General features: G+C 42.4%; 1 protein-coding gene and 1 pseudogene across 1 annotated transcript in view; one reads left to right on the forward strand and one right to left on the reverse strand.

The window, feature by feature from the left end:
• Positions 1 to 344: 344 nt before the first annotated feature.
• Positions 345 to 1,219, reverse strand: LOC123784356 (glyceraldehyde-3-phosphate dehydrogenase pseudogene; annotated as a pseudogene).
• A 2,212-nt stretch (positions 1,220 to 3,431) lies between these two features.
• Positions 3,432 to 19,523, forward strand: part of MAP3K7CL (MAP3K7 C-terminal like) — a 67,667-nt gene continuing 51,575 nt past the window's right edge. Inside the window, exon 1 of the mRNA XM_087861757.1 lies at positions 3,432 to 3,502. Coding sequence (XP_087717883.1) covers positions 3,447 to 3,502 — 56 coding nt within the window. The 5' untranslated portion in view covers positions 3,432 to 3,446. The remainder of the gene's footprint in view (positions 3,503 to 19,523) is intronic.

The following is a 19,523-nucleotide window of genomic DNA, read 5'->3' on the forward strand; positions in this document are numbered from 1 at the left end:
TCATTATCAAACCTGTTTTCTTGCCTTTATTTTCATCATTATTGAATCCATGGTAAAAACTGAAAAAGTAGTAATGTAACATGTAATTCATTTGTTCACTTATGCATTCTTCATTATTGTTACAGACTCGTTCACTGTGGCAATTTTTTTGGGGGGGGTTGGGTACAGTATACTTTAGTGATCATACTTGACAACGTAGGGCTCCCCAAGCCCCTCCCTTTCTTCAGGGGGTCTGGGATGGAAACTGTGGGTGTTGGGAGATTCTCAGTGTGATGGGGGATGAGTTGGGACAAGGACTCCACAGCAGCTGAGGGCCTCTCTCTTCTTGCTCTTGCTGCGGCTGGTTACTCTTTGGAGGCCATGTGGACCATAAGGTCCACCACCTGGTTGCTGTAGCCAAATTCATTGTCATACCAGGAAATGAGCTTGACAAAATGGTCATTGAGAGCAATGGCAGCCCCAGCCTTGAAGGTGGAAAAGTGACCGTCACTATTAAGGTCACAGGAGACAACCTGGTCCTCAGTGTGGCCTAGCATGGCCTTGAGAGGGCCTTCTGATGCCTGCTTCACCAGCTTCTTGATATCATTGTATTTGACAGCTTTCTCTAGGAGGCAGATCAGACCCATGACTGACATGTTGGGGGTGGGGACCCGGAAGTCCATCGCAGTGATTTTTCCATTCAGCTCAGGGATGACCTTGCCTACAGCCAGTAGAACAAGAGATGATGTTCTGGGCAGCCCCTTGGCCATCATGCCACAGCTTCCTAGACAGGAAGCTTCTGGTGGCAGTGATGGCATGGACTGTGGTCATAGGTCCCTCCATTATGCTGAAGTTGTTACGAATGACCTTGGCCAGAGGGGCCAAGCAGTTGGTGGTGCAGGAGGCATTGCTGACCATCTTGAGGGAGAACCATATTTCTCATGGTTCACGCCCATCACAAACATGGGGGCATGAGCAGGAAGAGCAGAGATGATGATCCTGTCGGCTCTACCCTTCAAGTGAGCCCCAGCCTTCTCCATGGTGGTGAAGACCCCAATGGACTCCACAACATACTCAGCACAGGCATCGCCCCATTTGATGTTGGTGGTGTCTAAGTCCTGGGAGATGGAGATGGGCTTTCCATTGATGACAAGTTTCCTGTTCTCAGCCTTGACTGTGCAGGGAATTTGCTGTGGGTGGAATCATACCGGAACATGCAGACCATGCAGTTGAGGTCTATGAAGCGCTCATTGATGGCAACAATATTCACGTTGCCACAGTTAAAAGCAGCCCTGGTGACCAGGTGCCCAATACAGCCAAATCTGTTTACTCCCACCCTCACCGTCGGGTCTCGGGGTCGGGGCTGGCTCTGCACCAGAAGATGCTGCGGTCTGTCCAACAGGGAGGAGAAGAGAGCCACTGTGCTGTTGTCTTTTAAAATTCTACTAAATAGCCAGCAGAGGGTGCACTTTCCTTAATTTAGGTCCTTCCATCCACTTACTGACCAAAAGAGGACAAATCATTTTATAAGATTAAAAACTTTTATCTTGTCATTCATGACAACATGGATGGACCTGGGGGTATTATGCTAAGTAGAACAAGTCAGACGGAGAAGAACAAACACAATATGATTTCACCGACATGTGGAATCTAAAGGCAAATGAATGAACAAAACCCAGAAACAGACTCATGAATACAGAGAACAAGCTGGAGGTTGCCGGAGGGGAGGCAGGTGGGAAGCTGGGTGAAATAGGTGAAGGGGATTAAGAGGTACACAGAGATGGAAAGCACTGCATAGGGAACATAGTCAAAAACATTATAACGTTATATGGTGACAGATGGTAGCTACACTTACCCTCCTGTGCGTTGTGTAATGTATAGAAATTTCAAAACCCCATGCTGTACACCTGAAACTCATATAATATTGTATGTCAACTAAACTTCAGTAATAGAAATTAAAAAAAAAACTATCCAATAAAAAAAGGTCCAAGTTCTCTTTCTTTCCTCTACCAATTATTACAAAATGGAATACGTAAAAGGCATAGAAGTATAGGCTCTTTTACTTTTTTGCTGATAGAAAAATCACTCTTGATGTCTTCCTTGCTTTATGTGGAACTAGGATCATCAAGCCTGTGTCCTCCTTTATGAACTGAGGCTTTTTAAAAAATTTGCTACATCCTGGTGGCTTCCTTTTTCCCTCACTCTTTTGTGTATGTATGTGTTATCCCTAACTAAAAACTAGCAGGACACAGCAAATTACAAAGTGATGTTACACATGCAGGGCCCCTTTATGTTTAATTATCTATTAATTTGGAAGCAGGAAACATGAGAAATGGCCTGTGTTCCTCTGAGAGACTTTTATCTACCAGTTCTGAGAGATTTTTAATAGAATATCAATAATATTTATTAGCCAGTCAATTTGTAAGTGGCTCTCATTCCTTCTGTCACAGTATGAGGTACAGATTTTAATCAAAACCTTCAATTTTGGGGGTGCCTGGATGGCTCAGTCAGTTAAGTGGCTGCCTTTGGCTCAAGTCATGATCCTAGGATTCTGGGATCGAGCCCTGAATGGGGCTTCTGTTCAGCGGGGAGTCTGCTTCTCCCTCTGCCCCTCCCCCTGCTCATACTCTCTCTCTCTCACATGTTCTCTGTCTCTCAAATAAATAAATAAAATCTTTAAAAAAACCCTTCGATTTTATATTTCCGAGTGTTCATTTTCAAATGTGTAATAACAACTACCATTTATTTCATACTTCCTACGTGCCAAGGACTGTGTGTAATTGTTTATCTGTATGATTCCATTTAATAGTTACAATAGCCTTTTGGGTTGGGTACTATTACCATCACCTCTATTTTAACGATGAGGTCACTGAGGATAGGAAGGGTTAGGGAGTTGTCCTGTGTGGCCCAATGAACACACCAGAGCTGGGATTTCATGCTAGGTCTGAATGACTCTAAAATCCTGGCTTTTTTCACGTCATGCATGGTGTTTCCCAAGTTGTGGGTATGTTAGCTGCAAGCTTCAGATATTGATAAAAGAGTATTATACTCACGGAAGGAATCCTAGATTTTCTGTAGTCACATCTCTCTGCTTCATGGAAAAAAAAAAAAAACCCAAACCTGACACAGAGCAGTTTGAGTGGTTTCGCTATTGAACATCCAGGACCAGAACCCAGACCTTCTGACTCCAGGCCCAGTGCTCTTTCCTCTGATTAGAAATGTTTCCAGATTTAAACTCCAGTTTATAGGACCATTAATAATCCTCTCTAAAGAAGAGGCAAGAGGTTTCACATTCTTCTCAGAGCAAAAAAGAACTGACATCAAAAGGTTTCTTTGGGGTCATTTGTCTCATGGTGACTTTGAGTTGGCCTTGATCTTTATTTAGAATTTCAGTTTTATGCTCTGCAACAAGTTTGGCCTTGTTGGAGGACCGTCCAAAGGTCAGCGAGTTGGCTGCTGGTGATTGGATGTTCACTCAGAAGCCAAAGTCTATTACTGTGCCCGTGGAAATCCCCAGCTCGCCTCTGGATGAGTATTACATCCACTCTCTGGAAGCTGTGGGCCTTGTGGGCTTTTTGCACACTGCTCCCTAGGAGCATAATGCTGGTAGGACAGCACTTCATTCTGTGAGGATCTGGGTCACAGCGGGACAATGGCTCTCCGGTGTTTTGGGTTTTTCTCTTTCTTTCTCTCGTTCAGCCCATGATTCTGATTCTGTTTCACTTTCTCCAAAAAGGTGTGGTTTAAAGGAGAAAGAATCTTCCAGACTTTGTTTAGCTGTGTTGTTTTGTTCTTCTCTGATCTGAGTACAAATCTCCCCAGTATCTCTAAGGCTCACAGAAACTGTCCCAAAGATTTTCTTCCCAAGTAACAGCCCGTGCTGTCTATGGACAGGCTTACCCTGCTCTTGCATACACAACGCGTTTCATATTGAACATGCTGTGTAAGTATTCCTACAACTATTATATCTCAGCTAATATTGGATCTGTTCCAAAAGCAATGACATTTTTCAAGGATAGAAATACCCCTCTATAACCCATCTAATAAGATATTTCTCTTTATCTATGAAAAGGAAACATCTGGGTTTGAGTTCCAGCCTGGCTACTTAGCAGGCAGTGACTTTGGGCACATCAAGTACCTTTGAATCTCAGTTTCCTTCCGAGTAATACGAGAATGATGGTAATTACCTTCTGCATAGGATTAATGTGAGAACAAGTGACATATATAGGAAAGTGCTTTGTAAACCTTAAACGATTTAACCTTAGTTTATGTCCCATTGTCACATACCTGTGAACACTTGAATGCATATATGTTATTGACATGATTGTTTATATGTCATAATTTAGGCTTGGACCAGTCCAGGCCATAGTTGTGACCCTAGGGTGGTTCTCAGCTGGGGACAATTGTGTCCCCCCAGGGGATATATAGCATTGGAGATTGAGTCTGGAGGTATTTTGGGGTGTCACATGAAGCTGATGGTGCTGGAATCTAGCAGTAGATTCCAGAGACTCATTTAAACATCCTACAATGCACAGGATACCTCCCTACAACACAGGATGATCAGTCCTAAAATGCCAAGAGTGCCGAATTTGAGAAATTCTCCTCTAGAGCAATGACTCTCAAACTTTAGCATGCATGAGAATCACCTGGGGGTTTGTTAAAACACAAATTGCTGGGCCCCATCCCCACACTTTCTGATTCAGAAAGTCCAGGCTGGGGTCCGAGAATTTGAATTTCTAAGACGTTTCCAGGTGATGCTGATGTTGCTGGTCCAGGGGCCACACTCGAAGCATCATTGCTGGAAACAATTCCATCAATAAGCATTGGTTGCTTTGATAGGCTTCTTTGCTTAGTCAACACAGCAGAACAGTGTCTTAACTTGTTAAATGGTGCAAAATTTGTATTAGCTAGTCTGGCTTCAGGTTTAAATGCTTTGTGCGATCTATGTGTGATTTTAGGCAATGATAAGGCTTTGCCTGGCAGGCCTTGTGGAGGGAAACAGCCTAGGGAAAATGAGAAAAGAAAAGAAAGGAAGAAAAGAGAAAAGGAAATTGGAAATATTACTATTATGCATAAAATAGGAGATAAAACACAATTAAAATTTATTTTCAATTTTAACAATCACCACTATAATTCTCCATAAGTCAACCTTGAGATGTCTGCTAAGTACCTGTGGTGTGATGAACACTTCAGTTTTTAGGCTAGAAGACAGTGGATTTTATTACCAGTTTGTTTAGGTCATAGCCATCCTTCTGAATCCTCTTGAAATTAATAGTTTTTCCTATAGGCAGCATGGCCAAACAACATGATACATAGTTTCTATAACAATTGACTTCACATAATTTAGGCAGAAGACCAATATTCCAGTTTAATTAAAACATGTGAAGATATAATTTTTATAGTGATGTTTACAGTTGGTCAGAATGGGTTATCCCTTAATGTTATAGTATTAGGGTGAACTGAAGTAGAGGAGTCTTGATAATTTTTTCCCCCCAGGTTTTAGCTCAGTCAATAGAAGCTGGTCAAGTAGTTAAGACTGGACAAGATCGTAAAAGTGAATGTGAGAGCAAATTGTAGATTCTGTAAATTGTGTCTGTATAATTGGAAGGAATTATAATGGGAAACATCTAGGGGGCATATTACCCAGACTTGTGCTGTCCAATATGGTAAATATATAAACTTGGTCATAGTGCCTACAGGAAAAATGATTAATTTTAAGGGGAATCAGAAGTGGGTTAGGGATAGGTGAAATAGAAAGAGGGGACTGAGAGTACACTTATCATAATGAGCCCTGAATAATGTATAGAATTGTTGAATCACTATATTGTGCACCTGAAGTTAATAGAACACTGTATGTTAACTACACTGGAATTAAAATAAAAACATTAAATAAAATTAAAAACTCAATTCCTTAGTCATACTTGCCATGCTGCAAGTGCTCAAAAGGCTTATGTGGCTAATGTCTACCATATTGGATAGCACCTAGATAGGACATTTCCATCTTCACTGAAAGTTCTTTGGACAATGATAATCTAGACAGGATTGGGCCAAGTTTGCTTCTTTGGGATGAAATAAGCTAAATATAAATTTTAACAGGGATTTTTAGCTCTCCTTCGGCCCTACAGTAAATCCTTAAAACCTCACGGTATGTGGGCAAGGTAGGTCAGCGAGGAGCAGAAAACAGCCAAGCTCGCCACCACATGGACGAGTTGCTTGATGTTCAGACAGCTTTGCGGTTGTAAATGAAATGACCGCTGTGGGCAGTCTATATATTACTCAATGATAAGTGTACTCTTAGTCCCCTTTATTCCTATCTATCCTCCCACCCACTTCTGAATCCCCTTGAAATTAACCATTTTCCAATAGGCACTGTGGCCAAGTTTATATATTCACCATATTGGACAGCGCAAGTCTGGGTAACATGTCCACACACAGTGGGAAGGGAGAAGGGAAGGCATTTAACCGTGGAAAGTGCTCAAAAGAGTGTTCTGCCGGGACAACAGTAGTCTAAATATAAATCCATAGCTCTTGCTGAGAGGAGACCTGAAGAATGTTTCTGGAAGGAGAACCGAAGGAACCTCAAGGGAAAATAATGTGTTGTTTTTAAAGGATCATCTGGGGTGATGCTGACGCCAGTGGCCCAAGGACCACCCTTTGAGGAGTGGGGCCTTGGGGAACACAAGCCCTGAGACTGATTGACAAGAAAATATGTATCAAAAAGAAAAAAATGCAAACAGCATCATGGCTGGGGTTTGTGTTGATGGGAACCCAACAGGGTGGGCCAGTGGGTTGGAAAACCATGAAGGATGAGAATAGGATGGCCCTTTTGAAGTAACTTGCTACCTAGTAATAAATACCTAGTACAAAGGAATTTGTCGGAAGTCCTTAAGAGAGACACACAGAAATATCCTCTTTACCTTGATTTTGTCACCTGACCCAGGGAACTCAGTCAGTTACCAAGAAGGCAGGCGAGAGATGCCCTATGCAAGAGAAAGCATCATGGAGCTGCTTTGCGTCAAAAAGCAACCCAAGAAATGAAAAGAGGAAGTACAAAATACAAAGCCTTAAAATACATCCCAGATCTACCCACTTCTCTCTCTTTCCACTGATACCCTCTGAGTCCAAGCCACTGGTATCTCCCTTTTGTAACTGCAGTAGCCTCTGGCCTCATCTCCTTGTTTCCATTCTTTCTATTTTTATATGGTCACCCTAGAGCAGTCGGAGTGATTTTTAAAAATGGAAATTTCTTAAGAGAAAAAACAGCATGCTAAAAAAGAAAATAAAGCATTTATCAAATCCCCACTATTTGCACCACTGTGCCCTGTTCTACCTTCTTTAACCTTCACAATAATACATGAGGGAGGTATCACAATTCCCTCCTTTTTGCAAAGGTGTAAATGAAGGCTTAGAGAAGGCAAATAACTTGTCTGTGTTCACCTAGCTAGTAAGTGGCAGAGCCGTTGAAGAAACAAATGAATGATCACACAGCAAAGTCCATAAGCTTCCAACTAGACTGCCTTGTTAAATACTATCAAACCCGAAGAGAGATTTGTTATTGGGCCTTCTTCCACTGAGGAAGAGAGGAACTCGTTGTACCTTTATCTACCTTTATCTACCTGTTTATTTATCTGGACTTTGTGTCCTCAGTTATGAGGACAGCAGTCTCCTCATCAGGTTAGAGTGGAAACTCTCTATTCCTTTAACTCCCAAAGATGCCGAAGCGGCAGGGGGAGTTTTGACGTGGCCTCTGCTGAAAGGTCCCCTCCCTGACCAAGTTGGGCCATTGTCCTAGGGCTTAGGGCAGTGGCTCCCCTGTTTTTGGGTTTGAGGCTTAGCTGAAAGCACTGGTTTTTGAAGACACAGTGGCACAGATTGAAAGATTCAAAACAGAACACACACGAAAAGCCGGTGAAAATGACAATAAACCAAAATGAGTAAAACAGCATCTCAGAATGTGCAAATTGGGGTGCCTGGGTGGCTCCGTCAGGTAAGCGACTGACTCTTGGGTTTAACTTAGGGCATGATCTCAGAGTCCTGAGATCGAGGCCCCGCATTGAGCTCCATGCTGAGCGTGGAGCCTGTTTAAGATTCTCTATCCCTCTCTCTCTGCCCCTCCTCCCCACTCGTGCTTTCTCTCTCTCTCTTTCTTAAAAAAAAAAAAAGAGTGTGTAAATACATCTACAGTTATCGCACTGATCATCATGGTGTCCCTCTTTGTCACTACACTATCTCTTTCTCCGCATTGCTCCCCCATGTTCTTTCTGTCACATCACGCTTTTAAGGGATGTACGCTGAGTTGCAGCAAAAGTAAGTTTTATTACTTTCGTTACATTTGTTGCCGCTGGGGAATCTCTGTTAGAGTAGAAGCTTCTTTTCCTCCTAAGAAATAGACCGCATCCTCCTTTTATCCTCTGAGTGGCAGCACTGGGACGTTCGGGAAGCTGCTGGCTTCAGTTACAGAAACAATGGTGATTGCTAAGTCTCAGTGGTTTCGGACTTCAGTGTATTTCTTTAGCTAAATCAGTGATCTTCAAACCCTCACCCCTCACCACCAGCATTCTCTAGCATAAAAATCATTTAAACTTGCTTCTTGGGCTATGGCCAAAGCAGAGGACGGGGATGAAATTTTATAATATTAGAGATGAATAATTTGTTTCATTCCCAATTTTACTGATGAGGAAACTAAGAGGTTGAAGTTACTGGCTCAAGGTCATAGAGCTAGATAAGGGAATAACTTATTGGAAGTGGAAAAGAGTCTGGATTTTAGAGTCAAACTGGGTTTAACATTTGAATCCTGTCATTTACTAGCTGTTTTAAACCTGGGAAAGCAATTTAAATACTCTGAACCTTTCTTTACTCATCTGTAAAACTGGGATGCTAATGTTTAGTTTGCAGGCTTGCTTGTTGTTGCAAGTTTAGAGAGAGCTATTACAAATCACTTAGAAGAGTCTATTAGTTATCTATTGCTGTGTTATAAATAATTCCTGGACTTAGCAACTTTGACAGCGAACATTTTTTATCTCACAGTTTCTGTGGGTCAGGAACCTGGGGGTGGCTTGGTAGGACACCTCTGGCTCAGGATTTTTACAAAGCTGCATGATCGGTCATGCAAAATGTCATTTACGTGGGTATGAAAAGCAGGAGCTGGGGTCACTGGAGACCGTCTTAGAGGCTGCCTAGCGTGGAGTATCTGTTACACAAGAGTCGATTTGGCTTAGATGCTGGGTCAAATTGTATTGATATCCCCACAGCCTAGTGGATCAGTGTTCATCTCTAGGTTCTGTTTTCAGCCTGGCCTTATTTAAAATTTTTATCAGTGACTTAGATGATGATATAAAACAATAGTCTTTAATATTTCTTGATCATGCATCTATAAAAACTTCCAAATATCTACCTCAATATACATATATTTATTTATAAATTGTGAACACCTGCCAACATTAATTTATAAACATGAACTGATATTAATTAATTAACTAATAGTAAGGCTTAATTTCTTTCTTTCTCTAGATGAATAAAACCCTCTAGAAATAGAAGTTCTTTTTTTTTTTTTAAACCTGAACCCGAAAGAATTGTTTCATGTATTCTCTGGGTATGTGTAACCCCCTCCCAGAAAGTGATGAAGACATAGGGAATGTGGTGAATAGCAGAATCAGGATCCAACTAAATCTCAACAGGCTGGAGTTACAGACAAATATCCCAAGGTTAGGGACAAATCATGGAGAAAATCAACATCCCAGGTATATAAGTCACCTTACATAGATCCTTGCAAGGGTGGCTCCTCCAGGCAAAAGAATGACAAAAATTGTTTCCTTCTTCGGGAACAAGGCTTGATGAGCAGAGCACAGGCTGGATTTCAGCCCCAATTTTTCATCTCACCTGGGTCCCTTACACAGTGTACACACTGTACAACCACACATGGCAGACCTGTGGCTTCCCAGTAGCACATGTGAAAAAGAGTCTTGGGGGACATCTGGGTGGCTCAGTTGGTTGAGCATCCTACTCTTGGTTTTGGCTCAGGTCATGAATTCATGGGTCTGGGATTGAGCCCTGCACCAGGCTTTGCATTCAGCGGGGAGTCTGCTTGAAGATTCTCTCCATCTTGGGGGAGTTTTAGGTCAAATAAATGAGGTCCAGGGAACAGAGAAATCAAGTACATGGTAGAAACAGGTTTCAGGAATAAGGCTAAATCTCAATGGTTAGAAATGGAACACACATTTGGCCCAAGAAATCAAGACTGATTTGATACCATCACCTTGTTGTTTATATCTTTTGACCGCTCACAAGAGAGACACTAACTCCCTATCTGAGTGTGGGCTGGACAAATGACTCAATTCCAAAGCATAGGATATGACAAAATATGTATGACCAGGTCATGACTTTTTCCTTTCTCTCTCTCTTGGATCTCACATTCTGGAGGAAGGCAGCTGGCATGTTGTGAGGACACTTAAGCAGTCCTGTGGACAGGTACACATCATGAGGCCTCTTGAAGGAGCCATCTTGGAAGCAGATCCTTTAGCTTTGGTCAAGACTTCAGAGAAACACTGCCCCAGGTTGACTGCAACCTCATGAGAGACTCTGAGCCAGGACCACCCAGCTCAGCTGTGCCCAGAATCCTGACTTATAGATACAGTGTGAGGTAAAAGATGTTTGTTGTTTTAAGCCAGGCAAACTATAAGTGAAAGGCCAAATCCGGCCTGCTGCCTGTTTTTTAAATAAAGTTTTATTGGAACACAGTCATGTCCACTGATTCACATATTGTCTATGGCTACTTTCCCATTACAATAGTAGGGTTGAGTAATTGTGATAGAGACTATGTGACTCACAAAGTCAAATATATTTATCATTTAGTTCTTTACGGAAAGAAAATTTGCCAATCCCTGCCTTAACTGTTAAGTTTTGGAGTGATTTTTTTTTTTTTAATACAAGAGTAGATATGTAATACAGAGGAATATGGCAAAGATTCCTAACAGAGATACACAAGAATAAACATTTTCTTCTTTTAAAGATTTATTTACTTATTTGAGAGAGAGAGAGCGAGCGAGCATGTGAACAGGGAGAGAGATTGAGGGAGAGGGAGAGAGAGAGAATCCTCAGGTAGACTCCCCACTGAGTACGGAGCCCGACGCAGGGCTCAATTGCAGGACCCTGAGATCATGACCTGAGCCAAAATGAAGAGTCCGAGGCTTAACTGACTGAGCCACCAGGCGCCCCAACATCTTCTTCTTATATTGATTTTGTCATATCTAGCTATAACCTCTGGAACTGCTACTACCATCTTGTGACCATGGTAAGAGTCAGTTGAAGGATAAAGCCAACACAATGAGAACAGCAGAGCTTAAGGAAGCAAAAACCATAAGACACTCTATAGTTAATAGAGAACAAACTGAGGGTTGCTGGAGGCAGGTGGGTGGGGGGATGGCCTAAATGGGTGATGGGCATTAGCTTCCCTGGGCCTCCCTCTTGCGGATGGCAGATCATGGGACTTCTTAGCCTCTGTAACTGCATGAGCCGATCTCTTATAATAAATACTTTCTATATATCTATATGAATCCTAGTGGTTCTTTTCCTCTGGAGAATCCCGACTAATACACTGGGTCAGTGATGAAGTCATCAAGCCACTGAATTAATCAACACTGGAACTAGTCTATCTCAACGCTGTCTTGTACCCTACAGATTTTCTTTTGTTTTAGTTCTTTGAGTTGGGATTTTGGTTACTTGCAGCTAAAATAATCTTAATTATATGGCTATATATTTGAGTAAAGAGGCTCTGCATGCAAACTGACCCTAACTCAAAAGCATATTAATTTGTCTAGGCAACTGGGGAATGTGTCTGTGGGGCTTGGTACATTCTAGGATCTTTGTAGCAAAACTCAAATTGCCTCCACCTCCCACTTTTCCATAGTTTCCTCCTCCCCTCCAAATCTGCACTGGTCACCATGGGAAGGAAGCCAGAACACATTGGGCTGCCCTGGATTCCTGATGCCCTGAAGACCACGTGCAATAAATTAAAGACCTAGGAGAAGAATGCACCCAAAGAACACAGTCGCTTGTGGCATGCCCATTACTTTCATGGTGACCTCGACACCTGCCCCTACTCTGACCTGTGAGTGGTCTAGGGAGTGAAGAGTGGGCGTGGTCTGCTGGGTCAGAACTGTGTTGTGGGGACCCACTCCCACCTTTAGCCTGGCAATGACCAGGTGGCGGTGGGCTTTGTATTTTGTACTTCTTTTCATTTGTTAGGTTGGTTTTTGACACAAAGCAGCTCCATGATGCTTTCTCTTGCATAGGGCATCTCTTGCCTGCCTTCTTGGTAACTGACTGAGTTCCCTGGGTCAGGTGACAAAATCAAGGTAAAGAGGATATTTCTGTGTGTCTCTCTTAAGGACTTCCGACAAATTCCTTTGTACTAGGTATTTATTACTAGGTAGCAAGTTACTTCAAAAGGGCCATCCTATTCTCATCCTTCATGGTTTTCCAACCCACTGGCCCACCCTGTTGGGTTCCCATCAACACAAACCCCAGCCATGATGCTGTTTGCATTTTTTTTTCTTTTTGATACATATTTTCTTGTCAATCAGTCTCAGGGCTTGTGTTCCCCAAGGCCCCGCTCCTCAAAGGGTGGTCCTTGGACCACTGGCGTCAGCATCACCCCAGATGATCCTTTAAAAACAACACATTATTTTCCCTTGAGGTTCCTTCGGTTCTCCTTCCAGAAACATTCTCCAGGTCTCCTCTCAGCAAGAGCTATGGATTTATATTTAGACTACTGTTGTCCTGGCAGAACAAACCCCTTCCCACAGTTAAATGCGTTCCTTTCTCCCTTTCCCATTGTGTGTGGTCTGCATGTGCCCCCCCCCCCCCCAGTGGTCATTTCATTTACAACCACACAGTGGACTGAACAACAAGCAACAAGCAACAACTTGTCCACGTGGAGGCGAGCTTTGCTGTTTTCCACTCCTTGCTGACCTGCCTTACCCACATACCATGAATTTGAGAAGCTTTGCTCAGAGGGAAAGCTTGTCTGGATTAGAAAAGTCCTGCGTAGAAACTTGACACTGTCCTGAGCTGGGAGTATTTGGAATCACACACAGGAAAGGGCTGCGTATTTGTTGACCTGCCTGAATGACAGAATGTGTGTGTGGCCATCTCTAATTACAGCACTCCCGGAAGCATCACCCCGAAAGTACGACTGCTATGAACCACAGCACGTCCTCCAGCTAATCCTCATTAACCGAGGTGGACATTCTCTTTCTGCACGCACTGGCTTCTCAACCGTGTCCTTCCTGCAGTCTTCTCATGCCTTGGAGACTCATTGATCAATTCTCTGGGGGCACACGGGCCTAGCCCTGCCCCCGACTAGATACATTTAATAGTTATTTGTAAATAACTGGCTGTCCCCAGCCAAACTCTGGGACCTGGTGAAGGACCACCCATAGGGCATGGAGTTAGGACTTCTCACATTGAGACGCACACTGTTTCATGATGAGCGGGGAAGAAACTCTCATTGGCTGCCTCCTACTGTACCTGGGACTGTGAGATTTTCACCCTGGTGTCTAGCCTCGGTTTAGTGGTGGGACCCAGTTGCAGATTAGCCTCTGGACCAGTCCTGATCTTTTGCTTTCTGTCTCTAGGATGCCAAAATGGGAAGTAGAGCTTGCCCCTGGGGGATTCTATGCTTAAAGAAAGCCTTTCTCTCTGATCTTTCTCAGCCTTCCTGGAGGTGCTCACCCCTTCTCTCCCATGCACCTGCTGGCCATTCTTATGTCTTCTTTGGAAAAATGTCTGTTCAGATCCTTTTCAGGCTGTGCTCCACAAAATGACAATTAATTAAATGTATCAAATAACGCTCTCCCTTTTTTGAAAATAAAGCAATATTTTCCCCTATAAGTTAGGAAAAAACTTCATACACCTATGTATAAATGAATAAGTGTAATCGAATCTTGCCTCCTTATTTAAGTAAATTTCTTTTCTTTTTGGCTTGGTTTCCCCTCCCCCTGTCCTTAGAGTCACCATATTCCCCACTGCTCTTCCTCCCAGCCCATGTTAACAAAAGTGTCCTTTCACGTTTCTCTCCATGCCCATATAATCACATTCAACCACAGCTATGCATAAGCCTACTTATGACTATGTATATGTTTTTTTACAAAAAAATTGTATCATACAGGCTTTTCTGCATCTTGCTTTTCTCTCAACAACCTCTAGAATAATGCCTCCAAGCCAACTTCAGTGGCTCTAATTCATTCTTTTGAATGGTTATATGACCATTCTTTGTATAACAATATTGTGATTGAATCAGCCTTCTCCTGCTGACGGGCACTCGCTTTGTGTCCATTTTTGCCACCACGTACCGTGATTCAGTAAATGCTCTCGTATTATAGTGTCTGCACTGCGGCTTTCCTTTTTTGTAGGGTAGACTCCCAGGAGTGGGACTTCTGGGGGAAAGGCTATACAGAACTTTAATTTTAGTTGATGCTGTCAGTTCGCTCTCCAAGAAGAATTAATCTAGCAATGCACAGCTCTGTTTTCCCTGAGCCCTGCCAACAAGAGAAGTTTTCTGTTTTTAAGAGGTTATCAGTCCAATGATGTATAAGGTGATATTATATTGTATATTTAATTTGACTTTCCTCGATTTAGCAAATTTGAGCACACTTTCACTTTTCTTCAAAACTTCTACACCTTGTACCCATTCAAGTTTTTTTCTTTTACTATCTTCAATTACATCTTAGGACCAGACATTTTACCTTAAACCCCAAATTAATCTTTTTCCTTCATAAAATACCTCACATTCATTATACGAACATACATTCATATATCTCTGCTATTATGTACTTTATTTAATCACCCATAATCAATTAGTTACAGACCTTAACTAAAGCCATTAACTTCGAGGTACATTTTCTACCTTTTTACTTTCTGGAACTCCCATAATTCAAATGATGGTGGGATTAGTCCTCTAATTTTCTTATTCCCCACCATGTTCCATTTTCCATCTCTGGGCCTTTTGGTTCTACTTGCTGGTAGGCCCTTAATTTTCTTTTCCACCTTTCTATTGAGTTTTTCATTTCTACTTTCATGCTCTTAATTTTTTTTTAAAGCGAGCTTTTTACCCCCTGTGGGGCTTGAACTCATGACCCTGAGATCAAGAGTCACTCTCCCAACTGAGCCAGCCAGGCGCTCCTCATGGTCTTAATTTCAAAGAACTTCTTTTCCTTCTCTGAATGCTTGTTTTATACTATCCTATTTTTGTTTCATGGATGTTTCATCTTCTCTTAAATATGAGTATAAATATATATATATTCTGAATATACATATCACATCTGAACATATATATATTGATTGAAGTATCATTAACACACAGTGTTATATTAGTTATATTAGGTGTACAATATAATGATTCAACAATTCTATACATTGCTCAGTGCTCATCACGGTAAGTGTAATTTTAATCCCCTTTGTCTCTTCCACGCATCCCCCTCACCCTCTAGCTACATATATTTTAAGAATTTCTTTTTCCTCTTTCAGTAGTCTCTGCATCTTCCAAATTGCTTTGTGGTTTTTGGTTTGCTTGCTATTGTGTTTGTTGGGAGCTCCTCCTTCTCCTGGGATCAGTCTCTTTAGACCTGTCTTCTTGGGCCTGTCGGGTTTTCCTGAGAAGAATCTCCCAGTCTCCCGTCTGCCTGCACTGCAGAAGGGGACGACAGGAAGACCTGTACTTTCACTTAACGCCCCCTCCACCACTCTGCCCCATTTCCAGGTGGGTGTACCCACTCATCCTCTTTCCTCCTTTCTCCAGAGAATAAAATACCACTCTTCTACTGGCAAGTATGGAGTAGAACAGAAAATTTAAGGGTCTGACTATGTCTCAGATTTCAACCCATCCTCCTTATTTTAGTTTCTCACTTATCCTCCCTTCCAGATGTCTCCAGGGCCACCCCTTGTGGAGACTTTGGAGGATTCTATAATGTAAATTGAGTTGGTTTTTGACTTTCCCTGCTGATGGTTTGTTTATACCCTCTGGTGCTCTCAGCCCCCTGTCATTCTCACATCTGGATATTTCCAGACCTAAAACTTTCTGTTGCCTCCTCTCCTCTGTCTCCTTAAGGTTCTGTGCTCACTCATTACAAAATCTTTTGCTGTAATTTTGGAAGGATTGAAATTAAATCCAATCCTCTATCCTTATGAAGGCAAATCTTTTTTCTTTTTTAAAAGATTTTATTTATTTATTTGACACAGAGAGAGAGATTGGGAGGACAAGCACGGGGAGCAGCAGAGGGAGAGGGAGAAGCAGTCTCCCTGTTGAGCAAGGAGCCCGACACGGGGCTCCATCCCAGGACCCTGGGATCATGACCCAAGCTGAAGGCAAAGGCTTTACTGACCGAGCCACCCAGGTGCCCCAAGGGCAAATCTTTACCACTTGTTTTATGTGTCTTCCTTGTTAGTGCATACAGTTAGGATTTCTTTGTTAACCCAATCTGACATTCTCTGCTTTGTAGTTTAAGGATTGATGCATTAGATTTTATTCCTTATATCTGATTTTACGTTTGTTATATATTTTTTAGACGGCTATTTTCTCTTTTCCTTTCTTTTGTAGGTCTGATCAAATTGTAATTCATTCCCTTTCCCCTGATAATTACTATGCTTTTCCAATCTATCTTCCATTTTTGGTTCTCATAATTACATACCTATTTCTCCACCATTGTTGAAAACAAGGCACCAATGATTTCCCTTATCAAGACGCTCTTTCTACTTCACCATATGTCCCTCCCATCTTGATTAGCTGACTCCAGAGTATTTTTACTCTTCCTTCTGCCTTTTCTCCCAGCAGATGATACCTTTGGAACTTTTACTCTAAAATTTTCCTCCCCACACCTCCCCCCAGATTTAACTTCCAATGCCAATATTTTTTTCATGAAACAGTTAACTTTTGACTGTATGCTTTTGTTAGAATTTCTCCTTGTAGTATGTTTCTTCTTCCAAAGTCCCTATCTGAGAACAATTCAGGACTATTGTGCTTAAAAATTTAGGATCTGGCACCACACTGACTGGGTTTCAATCCTGGCTTTGCCCCTTTCTTGTTCTGTGTCTAAAGGTCAGTTACTTCATCACTTTGTGCCTCGCAGTCTTTCTTGGTGAAATGGGGTTAATACTAGTACCATCGTCGTGAAGGTTTTGTGCGGGTTAAGTTAGTAACAGCATGACAAGTATGTGAAACACTGTCTTTCATAGCCTTTTTAAAAAAGATTTGTTTATTTATTTGAGAGAGAGTGGGGGCGAGGGGCAGAGGGAGAGGGAGAGAAAGAATCTCAAGCAGTCTCCCCACTGAGCATGAGTCTGACTCAGGGCTCAATCCCAGGACCCTGAGATCACAAACCTGAGCTGAGATTGAGTGGGACGCTTAACCGACTGAGCCATCCAGTGCCTCTTTGCCGCTTTCACAGTTTATTAAATGTTAACTTATTAATACATTTATAAACATTCTTAGATATTATACCATTATTCATTTACATGCCTGTCATCAAGATGTACATGTATGTATCTATATATGTGTGTATGTATGTGCGAGTGTTTATCTGTATGCTCGTGTGTATACATTCAAGGTTTATTGATCGTTTCTTTTTCCTCTTTTCTTTTTCCCTCTGTGCCTTGGAACCTCTCGTATGATTTGTACTGACAGGTGATTTAGATATAGAATTCTTGGATCATAACCATTTTCTCTCAAAATTCTTTACTTTTCTTTCATAGTTCTATTTATATTTTTGCTTTATGCAAAAAAGATATTTATTCCTTTAGTTATTTTACACCACCGTTCTGGATATCAACATGGCCTTCCTTTCCTCCAACTCATCTTGTGAAATGTTACCTGGAAAATGACAATTTTTAGCTCCAACCTGTTTTTGGACCTGAATTGGGACTTTATTTTTTTTTTTTTCCCTTTGGCATTCTCCTACACTTCTATTTCTCTTGGCATGTGCTAAACTGGAACTACCTGATGGATTGCTCTCTCTCTCTGAGCCTCCTTTTATGTGTGTCTGTTTTCCTTTGTCCATTTGCTGCGGCATAGTTTTGCTCATTGGGGTCTCCAAATGGTGGCAGCCAAGTCTGCTGGGATCCCAGGCAGAATTGACACAGGTAGGCGGCTAACCCATTGCTGAGACCCCTGGAGGGGAAGTCTCTGTTTCTTTTCTCTTAGGCCTTCCTAGCTTCCAGGTCAGGCAGGGCTTAGCTCACTGCTCGAGGGACAGGGAAACCATTTCCTGGGGGTCCGTGGGTCCTACAGTGCTGATTGCTAGGTCCTCGCCCAACCCACTGGGAGGAAAGCCTGCTCCAGTTCTCTGCTCTGCAACTCTCACAGAGCCAGAGGTCTTCCTAGTCTCCAGTTGTTGATTATGTGGTCTTTGTGCCATCAGGGGAGACAAACAGGTTGGAGCTGATTGTGGAGGGGAGGGGAGTATTGATTACTGACTGTCTACAAAGAGCCTTCAAATATCAAAATGTAGATAAAACAAAGCAGAGTCAGTAACTTCCGGGCAGTGGGAGGGTAAAGGTGGGATATATATGGGGTCTGGTTTAAGGTGAGTCTTCCAACATGGCAGGGATTGATCGGGATTGGGCAAAGTGTATTATATAATAGTTCAGAATTGGCAGACAAACGGAGAAGGACACCTGTCAGAAAGCGTAAAGAATCACCTGATGAGTCTGGTTGAGGGCTCTACTGTTCTGAGAGGTGGTTATTTACTCTAACAAGGACCACTGAATAGTCTACTATTTGGATAAATGCATTTTAGGGAAGTTCCTGAAACACTCGAGTTATTTACAACTTCATCTTCCAAGTTTCCTGGAAGAGTGATGTGATGTTAACCTAGACGGTGACCTGTGTGGTTGCAGATGGTTTTTGTGTTCAGGGATCCAGGTCAGACACCATCCTGGCAAACTCCCCTGCTGCCAACTATGGCCTTCACAGGTGCACCCTCAACTTTGCTCTTTCACGGTAGGTGCTTCTGACATTTGGTTGCACAGGGAGCAATGATGCCACTGAAAGGAATTCCTGAGGAGGGGTGGGGACAGGATATCTGACACCAGCCAAATGCAGAATGGATTTGGGGACAGGGAAGCCTCTTTGGGAATCCTTACCTGGTCCTTGGTGGTTCTGAGTAGGGAGACAGAGGTTGGGGGACCTCCTAAGAAGACTGATGATGAATAATTGACTGGATATTAGGAGGTACAGAGATCTTACTGACCAATTAGAAACTCACAATAGTCTGAGAACTATGGGTCCCTGTACTGGCTTTACATACTCCAATCAGAAGACGTGCAGTTTTATCAGAGAACCCGAAGATTTTTGAAAAACATTCATTTCATGTAAGACTCCACCATCAGTTAGTGGGTCTCTCTCTTCAGTGTGGCTCCCATGGTTCTGGTCTGCCCTGCGCAAGTGTAGTTAGCAATAAGGAGTGTGCTGGGTTCCAAGCAGCAGCTTCCAGATTTCTCTTTGGAGACATCATTTCTGCCCAAATCTGGGTGGCCTTTTTATGGACCTGTAT

The sequence above is a fragment of the Ursus americanus genome, chromosome 4 (genome assembly GCF_024610735.1).
Source record: "Ursus americanus isolate L20-20 chromosome 4, mUrsAme1.1.p, whole genome shotgun sequence".
NCBI lineage: Eukaryota > Metazoa > Chordata > Mammalia > Carnivora > Ursidae > Ursus > Ursus americanus.